General features: G+C 31.2%; 1 protein-coding gene across 1 annotated transcript in view; it reads left to right on the forward strand.

The window, feature by feature from the left end:
- The window catches only part of hop (tyrosine-protein kinase hopscotch), a 92,564-nt gene that overhangs the window by 49,912 nt on the left and 21,894 nt on the right, over positions 1-20,758 (forward strand). Inside the window, exons 5-9 of the mRNA XM_075360114.1 lie at positions 393-522; positions 9,334-9,460; positions 15,107-15,319; positions 16,646-16,770; positions 19,355-19,511. Coding sequence (XP_075216229.1) covers positions 393-522; positions 9,334-9,460; positions 15,107-15,319; positions 16,646-16,770; positions 19,355-19,511 — 752 coding nt within the window. The remainder of the gene's footprint in view (positions 1-392; positions 523-9,333; positions 9,461-15,106; positions 15,320-16,645; positions 16,771-19,354; positions 19,512-20,758) is intronic.

Raw genomic sequence — 20,758 nt, forward strand, 5'->3', positions numbered from 1 at the left:
ATATACTAAGTGATGCAATGAGTTGAAACTCTTTGTCATAAACTAATTAAGAATGGAATCATGAAACGCCATTAAGAAATTAAGCATACTAATGCAATCTCTGTGAGGCCCAGAATTTTTCATGCTACCATTATATTTTTTACTTTTTTTTATAAAATTGTATTATATTGTTTCATTGTTTGGTTTTAATTTTTTTTTCATAAAATTATCTGTTCTAGGTAAAGGGAAATTTCTGCTGGTTGTAATATTTTTTGTACTTATCAAATAATATTGTAAATTTTATTTTTATTATTAATACATTTCATTTTGAATTATGATATTATATTAATTGTTGGTAATAATTTTTCTTGTTAGAAAATATTTATAGATAATTTTTTCTTTCTGTTTTGCAGATCAGTCTCCATTGTTGCTTTGTAAAGTTAATGACTCATTACTTAATGATTCCAGTTTGAATTCAATTGCATTAAATATCACCAGTGGACCTCCACGATGTATTGATACGAAACAGTTACAGGTTTATAAAGTTAAGTATAATTAAGTAAAAAATTAATCTTGTGTGGTTTGAAAAATATGAAACACTTAACAAGAAAAAAATCTGAACTTAGTGAATATTTTGTATTAAGCAAATTTTCAAAAATGCAGTAGTATGTTGTATTACTAGGTTATATAAATAAAATACAATCCAGATAGTTAACTACTGCTTCCTTCTACCGCCTCTGCAGTGCTGTGATCGCAGCTTTGAGCATATGCAGCACATTCTCTCATTCTTTGGTTTTCAATAGATGCCATCACATGTACACCAATGTTTGTTAACAATTGATTAAAAAAATTTCTTAGTCAGTGGAGAATTCCATCAATTGTGAAATTAGGGCAGTTATCCAATTTTTAAACCCGAGGAATGTCAAACCAGCTGATATTTATTGGAAAGTTAATGAAGTTTATGGTGAAAAACCTGTGAATGATGGAATGGTTAGAAAGTGGATATAGCAGTACAATTAGGATCTAGAATGTGCATGATTGGCACAGGAGTGGGTGCACTTGTATTGTAAATAACAATTTGGTTACATAAGTGGATGAAAATATTAAAGAAAGTTGATGGTTACAATTTCTTCGTATTACAGTGTTCAACTTAAAAAAAGCCCCATCACCTAGTTTAGTCTATAAATAATAGTTTATTGTCAAACACTATCATAATAATTTACAGAAGGTGTTGAAAATAATGTCCATCCACTTCTATGCACTTTTCAACATGTTTGACCATGTTCCTGGCTGCTCTGTTAGCTGTATTCTGTCTTATTTCCTGGATGGCTTTGGTAATATTCATCCATACAGGAGTGTGAATTGTACTCCTATAAATTTCTTTAAGTAACCCACAGAAAGTAGTCTGGACTAGTCAGATCAAGGAATCTTGGTGGCCACAATTCTTTAGAAATGATTCTTCCACTGAAAAAATCCTATCATTGCTATAGTAGAGTGAACTGTATGGTAGGTAAGTGGCACTGTCTTGTTGAACCAGCAGTCGCACTCGTTCTTTGCAGTAAGGCTATGAACTGTTGCTTAATTCCTTGTTAGATGGCAGCATCCATAATTGTTTTAAAGAAGCAAGGGCCCTATTATTTGTCACCTTGAAATCACACACTATAAGAGTAATTTTTGTTGGTGTAGGCGAAGATTCAAAGAAAATATGCAGGTTTTCGGTACTCCAGGTCTGGTAGTTCTGACTATTAACATAACCCATCAAGGTGAAACCACGCTTCATCTGTGAAAAACACTATATATAAAATGCCAGTATTGCCTTTAATGAAATTCTTGGACAATTGACAGTTGTGAACCCTTTTAGCACAATCAGCATTAGTTACCTCATGGAAAACCTGCATTTGATGCAGATAACATTTCAGCATTCTCCTCACTGCAGTGTGTTCTGAACATAGTGAAATTTTCTTTTTCCAGCTTAGTCTCTGCAAAGATTTATGAGGAGATCTTGTAACTGCTGCTTTAATGTATGACCTGCGTCATTAAAACTAACCTGTGTCAAGGTATGTTTCTAGTCTAATACTGAACCTGTTAAACACAATTTTTAACTAACTTCTGAATAACACTTAACACTGGTGCTTTTTTTCAAATTTCTCCCTGAACTTTCCCAGACACTCAACATGAGATTTCATCTAAATAAGTTCCCATTACGAATATATTTCTTCAGTAATTAACCACATTTTAGCAAACAAAACATAATTATGCAACCTTCTTCAAAAGCCAATGCTGAACACAGACAGGCAATAAACAGCTCCAGCCTTACCAACATCTTCCACATTATTTTACACATCTCACAACAATGTATGCATTTTAACAAAAATATGCATTTAGTATAAACTGCTTGGATTGGACATTCTGTTTATTAAGTTTCCTGAAATTTCGAACATAGTTTTTATGAAATCATAACAGAAACCCTAAACTATCATAACTGCTCTTGTTGAGTGCCAAAAATGTTGATGGAGATTCACAAAACAAGCAGTTAGACTCTGTTCAGTCTTCTACCTGTTACAAAAATGAGGTGGATGATTTTATGAGCCAAATAAGGACCAGTGATAAAATTTGGATCTCGCACATCACTGCAGAATCCAAACATCAGTCTGTGGAATGGTGATACACATATCCGAAAAAACAGAACTTTAAAACCACCATTTCAACACGAAAAATCATGTCTTCTGGGATAAGAAAGAGGATTTGTTCTTTGATTTCTTATCGGGAGGTGAGATTATAAATGCTTCATTTTATTTTGATACTTTCAGAAAACTGCACCCTGCAAAAGGCAAGAGGAGTGGGATGCTCAATCATGGGGTTTTGTTGCTTCACAACAATTTTCATCCACAAGTTACTGTTAAACTCAAAATCTGATTGAACAATTTGACAGAGCAATTGAAACACTCACCTTATAGTCCTGACTTGGCACTGAATGACTATCACTTATTTCTCCATGTCAAGTGATCCTTGCTGGTGAGCAATATGATGACAATGTCTACATGAAAAATCCTGTACAACAGTAGATATCTTCATTGATGGTGCCATTCTTTGAGGAATGAATGAAAAAACTGATTACAAGTTAATATTAGTGAAAATTATGTAAAAAGTAGTTAAGGTATGCTCATCCAAATAATAATAAAATTGTTCTATTAAAGGTTATGTGTATTTTTTAATAACAGAGTGATATTTACTTTCTGGATGTGCCTCATAGTATCACAGTTATATATATAAGTCAATTTATATTCATTCACTGTTCTGTGAAAAATTGTCATTTTCTTCTGAAAATTATTTTGATGTAGTTTCCATAAAAACTTCCTTTAAATTTCCTCTTATTTCTCACTAGTTTACGTGTACAAATATTTTCATACTGAATGTACATTAAAAAAATGCTTTACAATCAGAACATCACTTTCATCTTTGTTATTCTCATCATCTTCACACTTACATCTTTTGTCCATTCAGTAACAGTGTTGCAGGCTGTAAATACTGAGTCTCTTTATGTTTTACTTTACAACAGCATATTTATTTATTGAATGTTGATGGCTCTGCTTCTTTTTTTCTATCAGTTTAAACACTGAGGAAGGAAAAAGAACTAACATAAATAAAACAGTTTAAATGTTCAGTATTGTAAAATATTTAAATAATAATTGTAAATTTATAGTAGGAGGTTATTTGGATAGTTGTCTAACCTGCAAATTATTTACCACTTAAAAATTCTTTCAATTTCCCAAACAAATGGTAATCAGAAGAAACTAAGTTCAGACTACATGGCGGGTGATTGTAAATTTCCCATTCAAATGTTCTTAGTAAATCACATGTGGATGCCCATTATCATGCAGCAGGATGACGCCGTTGTTCAGCCGCCCAGTGCGACCAATAACAGCTCTTGAAAGATCAGGAAAAAGAACAGCCAGGTTGGAAATTGTTGAGCGATGGTATTTTCTGATTTCATCATCGTCGCATTTCAACAAGCCCTCGGTGATTATCAAGGGCCTCCCTGAACATTCTTCATCATACACATTAATTCTGTTATTTCTAAACCTTTCATACCATTTTCAGACATTTCTTTGATTTATTACATTATCACCGTACACAGCAACCAACTGGCTATGAATTTCAGTCGGCTTAACATTTTGGTGGTTTAAAAAACATATATATGACTCCACATATTTCACAGTTGACGGCAACATTGATTTTCTTATTCATTTTATAACATAATATCTCACACGTAATCAAGGATATTACAACACAACAAATTGTAGGCAGCAGTGCAGTGTGTACATTACTAGCGTGGCCATGAACGACAAAGGTTCGCCAATATTAAGGAGAGAAACTTCCCAGCGGTCTTTATTTTAGAGATATCCCTCGTAATTACCTTCATACAATCCATATCAGAACAGAATTACTTCACATAGTATTACACTCAAAATAAAATTAACACACTCAACTAGGTCTGCTTACCAATTGATTCACCCATTTTTACTTCCTTCTATGAAGTAAAGGAATTATCCTGATTGCGAAAGTTTTGGTCTTCAGATTTCATCTCCTTTTTTATTTATTTTTTTTTTTTTACTTCCTTGTGTAAAGTAAAGGAAATATTGTGATCGCGAAACATATTTCATTTTTTATATTTCAACAGAAATATTCATTTTGACTAGTTTCGACATGACATGTATACATATGTATATATATATATATATATATGTGTGTATGTATCTTGCATAACTTAAAAACAATTAGCTATAGGATGTTGAAATTATGGATTTAGCACTGTTGTAACATCTAGTTGTGCACCTTTTTTTTTTGATCAAAAAATCAAAATTAAAATTAAAATTTTAATTAATGAAATATTTTGATCTTAAAGGGAAAGCACATTGGTTCGAATCAGACTTCATCTTTTGTTTTTTTTTTACCTTTTTTTTATTTTTTTTTTAACTTTTTTCTAATTTAAATATCTTGATTTATTAATAATTATTAATCCGTGATTGTAAAAAATTTACAATTAATAATTATTCAATAACAATAAAAAAAAAAATTGGAAGTTATTAGTGAAATAAAATTTTATGTACTTTTAAAAATGTATATATGTAATTTAATAGGCATTATTACATATGTGTGTATTTAATAGATTTGGTGAAAATCTGATTATTTAATATTAATTGAAAACAATAAGTTAGAATCGTATTATTTTTGGATTTTCTAGTTTAATTTCTGTTTAATTTTATTTAATTATTCTGGAATTTCTGTATAATTTTGTCTACATTAAAAGTTAAGTACTGAAAAATAGACCCTCACAAGAACAACATAGACACTGAGGCATACATGCCCGATCTTTAATTAATTGCAAAAATGTCTTATCTTTTAGTTACTCCTCTTTCATTACTCCTCTGATATTGTTAGACAATATTCTTCCTATGTCGGAGTTGAACATCATTTCATTTGTTTTTTGTTGCCAATCATTTAATTGCTCTTTGGTTTGATGTAATTCTTCAAATCTTAATTTGTGTACTACACATTCCCTAATTTTCAAATTTTCTCTCTCTTTATATTCATCATCCTTTCTTAATCTTTTTATTTTACCCTTGTCTTAATGTTTTCTTCCTCTTTATATTTTCATCGTCTCTTAATCTTTTTATTCTTTCCCTGGTTTTAACATTTTCTTCCTCTTTATATTTATAATCTTCTCTTAATGTTTTTATTCTTCCGTTGTTTTTAACAATTTCTTCCCCTTCATATTCAAATTCTTGTCGTTTTTTGAAATATATTACTTCATGTTATCTTTCTTTTTCCTGTATGATTGCTTCTTTTTCATTTTTCATTATTCACTAAATTATCCAATAATAAAAACTGAATTTTTTACACTGTAAGGTCGAAATTAACATTTATAATCAGTATACAGGAGTTCACTAAACGGAATAGTTTAATTATTATCAACTATTATTTATACGACACACTAGAAATCTAAAATTTTGTTAATCAGCAACTCAAAAAAATACAAATAATACTGATCTAGTAAAATGACTAACAAAGGAACTTTTACTCTATCCTAATATTTCATGTAAGATTGTTGAATTAACAATTGTATAAATATTTGATGTTAATAAAAACGAATATTTCAGCAGTTGTGTAACTGTCCACTTTATTAAAAAATTGTAGGATCATATCTCGCTTTCAAATGAAATATGTTTAAATGAAGTACAGCAAAAAATGTGTGTATGTAATTTAATAGGTATACAAGGAAGTCATATGGTGTCCACATCAGATTTTTTGTCTCCTGGCCAAAATACAGGCCTTTTTTTCAACCTCCGATGCATCTAAGTAAACAAGAGATAGGCAGGAGCTAGGTCTGCAAGTCATGTGATTGCACCGGCCCCCACCACAACCTCTGCCATTGCCAGCTCCGTTGCATCAGTCTGAGCTGAGCTACAGGCAATTGAGCATGGCCTCTACGATTGATGCTTCCAGCCAAGTATGAGTTGCAAAGTGTGATACATTTTCTGCAAGCAGAAGGATGTAGAGCTGCTGAAATCCATTGCAGAATGAGTCTAGTGTACAGTGAAAACTTTAAGCATGATGGTAGTGCATGGGAATGATGTAGGAGATTTAAAGAAGGGCGATTGGATGTATGATAAAGTTGGGCAAGGACGCAAGTATGTCACTATTGTACAGACTTGCTTGCGCATGCTGATTTTGCCTGCGACAAATGGAGGTTTATGATAAGTGAACTTTCTACTGAAATTCCACAAATTTCAGTCTTCTCTGTACACAGTTATGACTAAAAACCTAAGATACCTGAAACTGTGTGCATGTTGGGTCCTAAAAATGTTGAGTGATAATCACAAAACACAGCGAATGACATCAGCCCTAATGTTTCTCACGCGTTACGATAATGAGGAGGAAGAGTTTTTAAAGTCTATAGTTACTGGTGGTGAGACTGGATCCAGTATGATAATTCAGAAACCAAAGAACAGTCTAAGCAGTGGATGCACACTTCTCCAAACAAGCTGAAATAGTTAAAACAGACATTGAGCAACAGGAAAACAATGGCTGCAGTTTTTTGACACCATATAGCTATCTTGTTGGTAGACTTTATGGAGCAGGGGACAACAATAACAAAGGAAGTTTATTGTGAATACATCACCTCCACAGAGCAATCCAGAATAAACGAGGAGGCATGGTCTCATTTGGCGTGGTCTTTAACAATGCATGACCACACTATGCCAATGTGACTCAAGACCTCAAACAATTCAAGTGGGAAGTTTTCAACCATCCACTGTAAAGTCTAGACCTAACACCTAGCGATTTTCACCTCTTTTGAGAATTGAAAGCATGGTTGGGCAGAGAGCACTTCGCCACCAAGGAAGAAGTTCAGGAGGCTGTCAAGACGTACCTTATCTCACTGGTGGCAAACTTCTTTGAAGAGGGCATCAGAAAGCTGGTGTCACGATACAACAAATTTCTTAATTGTTTTGGCGATTGTGTAGAAAAATAAGTTAAATACTTTAAGTTAAGTCAACTTTTAGTTAAAGTCACCTTAGTATAAAGTCACTTTGTTATGTCAATATGTCTTTTTTTATAGCCCATTGGAGGTTGAAAAAACAACCCTCTTATTTTTATAACCTTTTGAAGCAACTTTTTTACACTTGTGTTGTGCAATGAGAAACTCGCAGACAAAATATACTATTACATCTATGAACTGTACAAGGGCAACATAAAACTACTTCATACATTTCTCATACACACAAGTTTACACTCCTAACTTAAATTTCACTAAAAAATATGAAGAAAAAGTCACATAAATTTCCTTGACCTAATATATCACGTGTACACACATAATCTTTAATAGCACATTTTTGAAATGTATAAAAAATCCACTGCAGTTAATACAGCTATCCATAATACAACTGATCATTCTACTTAGCATTATCGTTCCTCTTTCTTACACAAGTTACATCCTTGTCAGCCAATAATTACACTGAAAAATTCAATACAATAAAACAGTTCTTTTGGCGCAGGTTAATGGCTATCTGAATATGCTGTGAAATAGAAAATAAAAAGGAAAACACTGTTAAAGGTAAAATCTTATGGAAACACCAATTTACACAAATTAAAATACAGCGATTATATGAAATATTACATCTGAAAGATTAAATACATGTTCATAGAAATAGAAAAAATACATGCAGACACTATACACAATAGAATCAGCCTTAGAAAATTTACTTATAGAAATAGGATACATATACTAACACTTACCCATAACATACAGATTTTACATTTAACAAGAATAAAAACTATTTTTTTAACTTGAACAGTATGATATTTACAAATAGTAGATCTAATATAAACTACATATTGAATTTACCAACACAAACATTTGGTAAATAAATTATTTGGTTATCTTAAAGATTTTGATCACTTAAAGATATGTACTATTAACAATAATCCCACTGAAAACTCCAGTAAAGAAGATATTTCCAAAAAAGATGTTTTGAAAATATAATTTTCACATTATTTTGAAAATAGGTCATAAATTTTTAATATTTTTGAAAAATATTATCTTGTTTCATCGAGCTAATTTTTTGTGAATACTTGATTTCCAATCGGTCTTTAATAACTTTTAGCACTTCACAATTTTTATTGCTTCCAGTATGAAAGTTCATTATTATCTATACCATTAAAAACAGAAATATGGTAAACATACATGAATACAACAGTGTTTGTGTTGTTCATAAGTACTTTGTGATCTGCCATTCAGGAAGGATTAATTTACCTTGCAGCTGGCATTAGTAGCTAGAAACTCTTACACTTTATCACATTTCCTTAATAAACTGACATTCAGTTTTGTTTATGTATTTAACCACCTATTGAATAAATGGACTTTAATTTTTCCATAATCTGTAATATAAGCTTATTTCCATCTTGTTATCTTATCTGCTTTTTTTTAACTTCTGTAGTCTGAAATTAAATAATTAAACAGTCTAGCATATTGCTTCCTGTTTGCAGTAAAATGTAGTTATTTACGAAAACTTTATTACCTACTCCAAAATGAGTTCATTTTATAACTGTGATTAATATTGTAAATATACCTCTATATTTTAATTAAACAAATTACTTTGTTTAATAATTCATTTAAATTTACCTCATAAAGCAGAGATCTCTGTGAAAATGCTTAATGTGAAGAAAATAAAAAAGAATAATAATATTAAGGAGTAAGTAGGTGAAATTGTTTTCTATAAATAAGGAAATTATTTTAACTGGCATAAACTCTATTTTATATTGTATTGTTATTTTATTTATATTTTAAATTATAGGTCGCAGAAGAGAAAGTTGGCGTGATATGTTGGTGATGTACAAAGGTGTATGGCGTTATCATAAAAATAAAAAAACTGATGTTACAATCAAAGTACTGAAAGCAAAACATGAATCTAACCTTTCTGTAAGTTTTAAAGTATATATGAATTAAAATTATGAATTATGTATTGTTCAGTTATGTATTGTTGTAGCACTAAGTCCCATTCTTAGTGCTGAAAGCAAATATGGATACTCTATTTTGCCCTTTTGTTTTTTTGAAACTCTTCTGTTTTAATAAAGAAGTAGCAATCAGTTATATAGTCAGAAGGTTCTCTCCACACCATAAGAACAGCAGACGATATAGAATCTTTCTTGTCATGCATCCACTGCACTAGATTTATGTGGCAACTCACACAGCAAATAAGGAGCTAAATGTTTTTCTTTATTTTCAATTTGTTACTTAAAATATATGTAAGCTTTTTTGACTTCCTGAGATATAGATCTAGTCTGTGACAAGTAAATCTTCCACAAATGTAACAAAACTTATCCACTGGATTTTTGCAGTATTGAACTTGCCATTTTGCATAAAATGTAACAAAATCACTAAAAGACACAAGACAGAATTAGGCTAGATTTTAAAGAAACATTACAGTCTTTAAAGGCTAATAGAATGCTGTGGGAATACTCAGTAAAGCCAAATGTAAACAATTACAGATAATTCAAAACAGATTGATAAGTACATGGAAATGGGATGTAGCAGGACATTTCTGCGAGTAGATATTTTAATAACTAGTAAAATGAAACACAAAAAGGGTGTTTTCATTATTTTTTTTTTTGTCTTCAGTCATTTGACTGGTTTGATGCAGCTCTCCAAGATTCCCTATCTAGTGCTAGTCGTTTCATTTCAGTATACCCCCTACATCCTACATCCCTAACAATTTGTTTTACATATTCCAAACGTGGCCTGCCTACACAATTTTTTCCTTCTACCTGTCCTTCCAATATTAAAGCGACTATTCCAGGATGCCTTAGTATGTGGCCTTTAAGTCTGTCTCTTCTTTTAACTATATTTTTCCAACTGCTTCTTTCTTCATCTATTTGCCGCAATACCTCTTCATTTGTCACTATCCACCCATCTGATTTTTAACATTCTCCTATAGCACCACATTTCAAAAGCTTCTAATCTTTTCTTCTCAGATACTCCGATTGTTCAAGCTTCACTTCCATATAAAGCGACACTCCAAACATATACTTTCAAAAATTTTTTCCTGAGATTTAAATTAATTTTTGATATTAACAAATTATATTTCTGACTGAAGGCTCGTTTCGCTTGTGCTATTCGGCATTTTATATCGCTCCTGCTTCGTCCATCTTTAGTAATTCTACTTCCCAAATAACAAAATTCTTCTACCTCCATAATCTTTTCTCCTCCTATTTTCACATTCATTGGTCCATCTTTGTTATTTCTAATACATTTCATTACTTTTGTTTTGTATTTGTTTATTTTCATGCGATAGTTCTTGCGTAGGACTTCATCTATACCATTTATTGTTTCTTCTAAATCCTTTTTACTCTCGGCTAGAATTACTATATCATCAGCAAATCGTAGCATCTTTATCTTTTCACCTTGTACTGTTACTCCAAATCTAAATTGTTCTTTAACATCATTAACTGCTAGTTCCATGTAAAGATTAAAAAGTAACGGAGATAGGGAACATCCTTGTCGGACTCCCTTTCTTATTACGGCTTCTTTCTTATGTTCTTCGATTATTACTGCTGTTGCTGTTTGGTTCCTGTACATGTTAGCAATTGTTCTTCTATCTCTGTATTTGAACCCTAATTTTTTTTAAATGCTGAACATTTTATTCCAGTCTACGTTATCGAATGCCTTTTCTACGTCTATAAACGCCAAGTATGTTCGTTTGTTTTTCTTTAATCTTTCTTCCACTATTAATCTGAGGCCTAAAGTTGCTTCCCTTGTCCCTATACTTTTCCTGAAACCAAATTGGTCTTCTCCTAACACTTCTTCCACTCTCCTCTCAATTCTTCTGTATAGAATTCTAGTTAAGATTTTTGATGCATGACTAGTTAAACTAATTGTTCTGTATTCTTCACATTTATCTGCTCCTGCTTTCTTTGGTATCATGACTATAACACTTTTTTTGAAGTCTGACGGAAATTCCCCTTTTTCATAAATATTACACACCAGCTTGTATAATCTATCAATCGCTTTCTCACGTGCACTGCGCAGTAATTCTATAGGTATTCCGTCTATTCCAGGAGTCTTTCTGCCGTTTAAATCTTTTAATGCTCTCTTAAATTCAGATCTCAGTATTGTTTCTCCCATTTCATTCTCCTCAACTTCCTCTTCTTCCTCTATAACACCATTTTCTAATTCATTACCTCCGTATAACTCTTTAATATATACCACCCATCTATTGACTTTACCTTTCGTATTACATATTGGTGTATCATCTTTGTTTAATACATTATTAGCTTTTAATTTATGTACCCCAAAATTTTCCTTAACTTTCCTGTATCCTCCGTCTATTTTACCAATGTTCATTTCTCTTTCCACTTCTGAACACTTTTCTTTAATCCACTCTTCTTTCGCTAGTTTGCACTTCCTGTTTATAGCATTTCTTAATTGTCGGTAGTTCCTTTTACTTTCTTCATCACTAGCATTCTTATACTTTCTATGCACATCCATCAGCTGCAATATATCCTCCAATATCCAAGGTTTTGTACCAGTTCTCTTTATTCTGCCTAAGTTTGCTTCTGCTGATTTAAGAATTTCCTTTTTAACATTCTCCCATTCTTCTTCTACATTTTCTACCTTTTTTTTTTACTCAGACCTCTTGCGATGTCCTCCTCAAAAATCTTCTTTACCTCCTCTTCCTCAAGCTTCTCTAAATTCCACCGATTCATCTGACACCTTTTCTTCAGGTTTTTAAATCCCAATTTACAATTCATTATCACCAAATTATGGTCGCTATCAATGTCTGCTTCAGGGTAAGTTTTGCAGTCAACGAGTTGATTCCTAAATCTTTGCTTAACCATGATATAATCTATCTGATACCTTGCAGTATCGCCTGGTTTTTTCCAAGTGTATACTCTTCTATTATGATTTTTAAATTGGGTGTTGGCAATTACTAAATTATACTTTGTGCAAAACTCTATAAGTCTGTCCCCTCTTTCATTCCTTTTGCCCAGCCCATATTCACCTACTATATTTCCTTCCTTACCCTTTCCAATGCTTGCATTCCAGTCTCCAACTATTATTAAATTTTCATCTCCTTTTACATGTTTAATTGTTTTATCAATCTCTTCGTATACACACTCTACCTCATCATCATCATAGGCGCTTGTAGGCATATAGACGTTAACAATCTTTGTCGGTTTAGGTTTTGATTTTATCCTTATTACAATGATTCTATTGCTATGTGTTTTGAAATATTCTACTCTCTTCCCTATCTTCTTGTTCATTATGAAACCTACTCCTGCCTGCCCATTATTTGAAGCTGAGTTTATTATTCTAAAATCACCTAACCAAAAGTCGACTTCCTCTTCCCCCCCGAACCTCACTAATTCCTACTACATCCACATTTATCCGATCCATTTCTCTTTTTAAATTTTCCAGTCTACCAACCTTTTTTAAACTTCTAACATTCCACGCTCCGACTCGTAGAATGTTATTTTTTAATTTTCTGGTGACCCCCTCCTTAGTAGTCCTCACCCGGAGATCCGAACGGGGGACTAGTTTACCTCCGGAATATTTTACCAAAGGAAGGTGGCTCTATCATTGCTATATGAAAATGCAGAGAGCCACATTTTCTTGGAAAAAAAAAGCAGCTGTAGTTTTCCATTGCTTTCAGCTGCGCAGCACTCGGAGGACTGAGTGATATTGATATGGCCGTTTAAGTCGTCCTGACTCACGCCCCTAACAACTACTGAAAGAGCTGCTCCCCTCTTTCAGGAATCATTCCTTAGTCTGGTTCTCAACAGATACCTCTCCGATATGGTTGCACCTTCAGTCCAGCTACTCTGTATCACTGAGTACTCAAGCCCCCTCACCAATGGCAAGGTCTCATGATTCATAGCGGAGGTGTTTTCATTAATGTTACAAAAATCATGTCAACCAATGAGAGACAAATGGCAACATGGAAAAATTATTTTATAGGATACACACTCTGACATTCAAGGTGGCACTCCTGATGTAGAAAATATCAGCTGTTCAGAAAGAATCTCCATTTTTATTGCCTTGTTTATTACTTTTTATTTATTTCAAAATGTCGGCTTCACTTGAAACATGTCCCATGAAAGAACAGCAAGCTGTAATAAGATTTTTATTTTCTAAAAGTGTAATACTAGCTGAAATTCATTCATGGATGTTAAAGCTGTATGGTAAAAAGTATTAGTGCATCAAACAGTTTAAATCAGGCAGAACATGTGTCACTGATTTTCATTGTTGTGGAAAGCTGGTGAAAGTTTCAACTGATGATTGCCAAAATTGCATAATCATCTTATTTGCAATGACAGGCACATGCAAATTTGGGAAATTGCTGAAATTTTAGTGTGAGTATCAGTCCAGTCTATTTCATTATCTATGATAAGCTGAATTACTGCAAAAGTTGTTCAAGGAGGGACAATTGACTTAAAATGCAGAAACCCTAATTCATACTTATACAGAACTTAAAAAACATTTTTTAGCAGAAGATTTTTACATCACATAACATCTTGTGATGGAACTTGGATTCATCATTTTGAGCTAGAATCCAAACATCAGAGTGTGGACTGGAAACATCCAAGTTTGCCTGTCAGGAAAAAGTTCAAAACCTATACATCAGCTGGTGAATTGAAGCCATCAGTGTTTTGGGACTATAAAGACCCAATTTATTATGATTATTTTGAAGAACATTTTACAATCAAAATGAATAATATTGTGACATACTAGAAAATAATGTAAAAACTTGCATTAAGGAGGAAAAACTCAGTTGTTTCTCTCAAAAGCCATAAATGCCCACCTCCATGTTCCCAAAAGGCACAGAAGAAGGTTCGTTGGGAGTTATTACCACATCCACTTTACAGTCACGATTTCACATCTGGTTTTTTTTTAGTCCTCACAAAAACACCAAGTTTGGGAGCAATGAGCAGTTCAAGAATCCAGTACAAGATTGGCTCGGAGATCAAGTTAAACAATTCTTATTACTGGAATAAGTAACCATTCAGAAAGATGGAACAAGTATCTAAATGTACCAAGAATTATTTTGAAAAGTAGTGTTAGTTTCATTGTTATTAAAAGATAATCCTTTTTCTACAATCATTTGTCTCTTTAATTGAACAATCATAAAAGAACTTGAGATTAACTGAGATTTGAACTTGAGATTTACTGGAGATTTAATTAATTTAGGATTTGGTTAGCTTAACCATGTCTTTATGTATAAAAATAAATATTATTCTTACAGTAATGAAAAAATGAAATTTGAAAGTTTTAAGTAATCAATAAATGATAATAACCGTAATAAATTTTTTTTAAGAAAAATTATTTGTTAAGTTATTTAATTTTTGTAATGTCTATTTATAGATAATATGTCCAGAGAATTTGGGTATTTAAGGATTAGGTGAAGATGGCTGGTCATGAAGGAATGCTGGCATCTACAGAGGAGAAAACCAAATGAAGGATGAATTAAATGTTTTTTCTCTGTTGAGTTAACTCTTTGTATATTCTCTTTATTAATTAATTGAATTTATTATGAGGAACTTTTATCAATTGAAATTTTTTTTGTATTAGGATCTTCTAGAATTGGCTGGAAAATGGGCATTTTTAGATTCTGGGGCTGTAGTAAAATTGTTTGGTATAACATTAATGTCTCCAGTGTCTATGGTTACTGAATATTTTCACTTAGGTAGTCTTGATATTTATCTTCATGAACATAAAGAAACAATAAAGGAAGTAGACCTTGTTGAAGCTGGCACCTACTTAGCTACAGCCATTTGGCACATGGTAATTATGATCATGTACTTGTTTTTCTTTAGACATAATCATTATATTTATTTTTCTTGTAGTTGTTATATAATTAATATGATCTTCAGTGGCAGATTAGTTATGTCTCTGTTTATCATTTGGAAGGTTCTGGGTTCAAATCCCTGTTAGACATGCAATTTTTCATTGATTTCACGTAGCATATTTCAATTCACAAGTCTCAAAGCACCTGTGATGAATTATTCATTAGTAAAGTTAATATGAAAAATTTTTTTAAAAAGATGTTTTATATATATATAAATAGAAAAATTGTTAAGATTGAAGAAATTGTTAACAGTCCAGTCAATGGGGGGGAAAAAGGTCGATTTTTGAAGAAATTTATTAGAGTTTAGGGAAGTACATGGGGTTGTAGATTAGGGTAAATATAACTTGTTTATATGTGACTGGACAAAATGACGGCTGTTCAAAGGCGGTGAAAATCAGTTTTTCAATTTTTTAAGCCAAGATAAACTTCCTAGGTGTAAAAGTTCTGAATAAAAGTTGTAGGCATTTACAGTACCATGTTTCAGGCCTAAAAATAGCTTATTGTTATGTATTTCCATCTACTGCATTTAAAAATGACCATAAAAATCACTGATTAGTTCTTGCTTTGGAGACACAGTGACATGTCATTTTGGGGTTAATTTTTTTTTTGGAGTTATCATATCTGTTAAATGACAAAACACAATGTTCTCCAGCTGTTTGGACGTTATAAATACTATTACTGTTGCTATGACTGTGAATTTCATATTGCTTGTGTTGTAATTGGTGCAGAATTTCTGGTTTTTGATTGCTTTTGAAGTAAAACATTTGTTAAATCAAAATCCCACAAAATTGTGTAAATTCAGTGAATAATTTTTGTTACATTTTAGGTGAAATAATATTTCATCACAGAAACGCAATCTGACGCCTCTTGTGAAGACTGCCTATCAGCATTATTTTGGTATGATGGTAGGCGACCAAGATAAGTCATGGGCTCCACATATATATTACAACTCTTGTTCAGTTATACTACGAGAATGGCTGAAAAATAAACGAACTATGGCTTTTGCTGTGCCTATGGTTTGGTGGGAGCCTACAAACCATACAGACAACTGCTGTTTCTAATTGTCTCCACCCATAAAGACAGGATTTTCAGTGAAGAAAAGAGGAACAATTCAATACTTTAATCTTCAATTTTAAAATGCTTTAGACTTCATGATTAAAATTAATTTTATAAAACCTTATAAAAAAGCTGTTTTATTGATAGGTTGATTGTATTTGTATGCCAATGAAATTGTGTAATTATTATTGATATTATTTGTGTAGGAGGAGGCTGGAATTGTCCATGGTAATATTAGGTGTAGCAAACTCTTGGTATCTGCACATACAGATAACTCATTCTCTGTCCGTTTATCTGATCCTGGTCTTCCTACAGCTTATGAAAATGATGAGTGAGTGATAGTATATTTAAAAAAAAAATAATATAATATCCTTTTATTGTTCTATTAACTTTTTTCTTTTGTTTAGTGTGAAGTTTATTATAGGTGTAAAAATGTAATTTATTCATTCAGAATTTCTTGAAATACATTTTTAAAATAATTACAGTTTTAATTTTAAGGAGATGTGCTTATAAAATTTATTTTGAAGCTATTTATAAAGCTCTTCCTTCATCATTGATTACACTAGTGGCATTGTTACTGCTGCTCACCTTATTAAATACAAGGGTGTTAAAAAATTACCGATCATTTCAGATTTGCCACCATAATATTGCTCAAGGCTTTTCACCCAAGTGGTAGGAGAAAATATGATTTCTCCTGCAGTAGATAATTCCATGACTTAAGTAAAGGTTTTCAGTCCAGTGTATGTAAAATGATTGGAACCTTGTAACAATAGTAATAATTCAATCTATAAATTTTATGAATCTGTCTCATTCCTATGATTATTGCACGCTTCATGATATTGCCGAATGGCTTCAAATTTTTCTCTGTAGTAATTATCATATTGTGAGCAAGTATTAAACTTTCACAAAATTTTATCCTCTAACATGATAGTGCATAACCACATTTCGCTAAAACATCTGCTTCTATTTTTAAATCATTCTGAGGGAAAGCCATGATTTATCCATCATATATTTGCATTCTAAATTCAGTTTCTGATTTTGATGTAATTAAAAAAAAACATCTTAGAAAAATGTGTTTTGCTGATGATGAAAATATGACCAAGAAACAATCAAAACAGTTTATGGGAGTTGAACACAAACTACTATATACAGACATTCAGTAAACTCATTTGCCGTTGAGACAAATGTTTATGTATTTTCATTGATTGCACAGAAAATGTCAGAAAAAGTATACAGATGTAATTTTTTTCTGTTTATCTTTGTATCTAATATTAAGTAAATGTTGTAGATCAGAAACTGATGTTATTTTTTTGAACATTCTTTGTATTTATTTTACACTAAAGGCATCACACCTATACTACTTAAAGACAACCAAAATTTTATAAAATACAGAACATGATAAAAACATTCCCATTGACAAAAAATATTTATTGCTAACATGTATTAGCCCTGTATAAAATTATTAGCATTTTCAAAAAAAGAAGATTGTGTTACATAACCGTTTTAAGGTAATTGCCATTAATAATAGCATTACCTAGTTTTCTGCTGTTAAAGATGCTGCACATTAGCTCTGAAAAGTTATCACAGATGCACATTTCCATATATTTAAAAGTGATCTGGTTTTTCAGTTTATTTATTTATTTTTATTTTACTCTTTCTTAATCTTGCTGATCTAGCAAATAAAATATTTTTTTCTAGTTTATTCTCATGATGAATTACTTGTTTATTTTGCTAATGGCCTATTATTAATTTTTCTATAAAAGAACTTTCCTTATAAGATTTGTTAATCTTTGAATAGTGAGTTCATATATTACTGTCAGTAATATATATAAAGTTAAACTTCTTCAATTATCTTCAAATCGCATTAAATGTTCATTTGAATAAGAACAATTGAATATGTTTTTTTTTATCTAATGAGATACATTAGACAAACTAATACATAATGAACTGTGAACCTTTAAATCCTTAGTTAAATTTGCTTTGTATAGTAACATTTATGAGGTTTAAATATGTCCTTCATCCACTTCCTCATATACACCGCATTGCAGTTAGAGAACTGAAAAACTTACTCTGTATATTAAACAATGCAACTGCAGACTTCCTCAGAAGATTTTGATTATTCTATGAATATCATAATAGATCTTCTTATCTCATTATTTGATATTTCTCTCAATTTTTTTTTTATTATTAAATTTCACTTATCTTAATACAGACTATTTTTCTAATTTATGAAAACAGTAGTGCCTGAGTGTTGTTTCATTGAGAAATTACTGTACCTTTTGTTTCAAGATAATCTGCAGTTGCTACCTGTTGCAGTGAGAATGAACCCAGTGCAAATTTGTTTTGTTCCCTCAGTGATTGACTGTGTTGCAGACTTAGAATCATAAAGAATAACAACTTTATAGAAAAGAATATTATGAACGTTAGAATTTTCTTATGTAGTTTTTATTGCAAATAACTCTACATCAAGATTTGTTACATTATTTACAGTATGACCGTAGAACAAGAAAAATTACACTTGCTTTGGCATCACCTCTTAAGTCATACAAGGAAATGTCTATAGATATGTAGCCAGTTATTTTTATTAAAGTACTAATCGTTCCTAAAGCAAGAGATTACAGGACTGCTTGATTGAAGTTTATTTTCTTGCCTGTAACGTGATATATCTACTGCTCTGAAAGAATATGAAACAAGCAAATAGTAGACTAGATAAAGCTATTGGGTGTAACATTGGGTGACCATATGCAATTGCAATTGCATGAAATGATTAATTAGTAGCATAATAATAATACTTCTATTGTGAGGTATTGTAATAATTATAGTGTAAAACTGATTCTTGGAACTTGAAAGTTTTAAAAAATAATGATTAAAATAATATTTATATGATTTTTCTTAGACATTAGTTTCTTTTTTAGTATTCACTGGATACCAGTAGAATGGCACGGCTGTGGAAGTATGGAGGGAGCTAGAAAATCAATCACTGCTGACATGTGGGCTGTTGGTACTACTCTGTGGGAGATATTTTCATTTGGTGAATCACCCCCATCATTACCTTATGAAAAATTAATCTCTGTATGTATGTTTAGTGAAAATAATACTTTATTTTTTATAGTAGCTCTCTTATTTACAAATAGTATTCTAATCTTAAATTGTATAATTCTATGAATTTATTGATTAATAACCAGCAGAAAAGACTTTTCTTTTCAGAAATTATGGTTTTCTAGTTTTTGAATGCTAGCTTTTTCAATCTGTTAAATTAATATTTTATAGTAGCTTATATTAGCTTTAATCATGTATAATTTTTTTTTTTGTAAATATAACATTAAAATGTTGTAATTGATGGCAAAAAGAAAAATATTAAATAAATTAAAAAAATCGGGAAAAAAGAACTGAGGATCATTAATTGTTTTAAAAAGAATATTCAAAAACAGGATTGTGGGCAGGGTGTATAAAAATACAATCTACTAATGGAGGAACTGCAGAACAAGACAAATAATCCTTCTAGGATCAGTGATATTTTTACCCAGATTAGAGCATCACATTACTGATCAGTGATTTTGCATTGGACATGAATACATATATTACAATAAAAACTGCTTCTTCCAGAAATTAAAAACTATGCATGAGATTTTTTGAGAAATTTTTTAAACCCTACTAGAGGAGGTAAAAACAAAGAAAAATAGTATAATAGTATTGTATTTTGTCAGCAGAATCATTTACTTGAAATGAAATTAAAACATTGGGTCTAATTTTAACATGAAAATGCAGACAAAAATTTTTTTCAAATGTTGAAAAAATTCCTCAAGTTGTCTATAAGAATCTTATGTCAGACCATTTATTCATGACTTTGTTATAACATGATAGCATTTTTCATATAAAAGCTATTGAATTCTTTTGTAACTTAAGTTATAACATGCAAGTGCCCCATTCTGGATCCTTTATTTTAGCTGATGTTCAATGTGCTTTAAATTACACATGCTGCTGAAACACATGTTTGAGCAAGAATCAATCTTCCAACACTGTTGAATATTTTCTAAGACCTTTGATACTTTTTTACTGAGATTAAAACAACACTTTATCCAAAACTTGCTGTTCTTTTTCATCCATTCTGAAAATTGCATGGTAATATAAATACAATAACAAGCAAGTCAAAATCAGATAACTATGTGCCATTTGACATGCTGTTTCATTATTATTGTTTACTTGTTCTGTTAACTAGCAATGATTTAATATGTTTGCTTAATTTCCATAAAGTAGGTAATAAAATGGATTCATCTTCTGTCTTCAAAATTTATTAAAAAAAAATTGTTTTATTTTAT

The sequence above is a fragment of the Lycorma delicatula genome, chromosome 3, assembly GCF_047948215.1.
Source record: "Lycorma delicatula isolate Av1 chromosome 3, ASM4794821v1, whole genome shotgun sequence".
Lineage (NCBI taxonomy): Eukaryota > Metazoa > Arthropoda > Insecta > Hemiptera > Fulgoridae > Lycorma > Lycorma delicatula.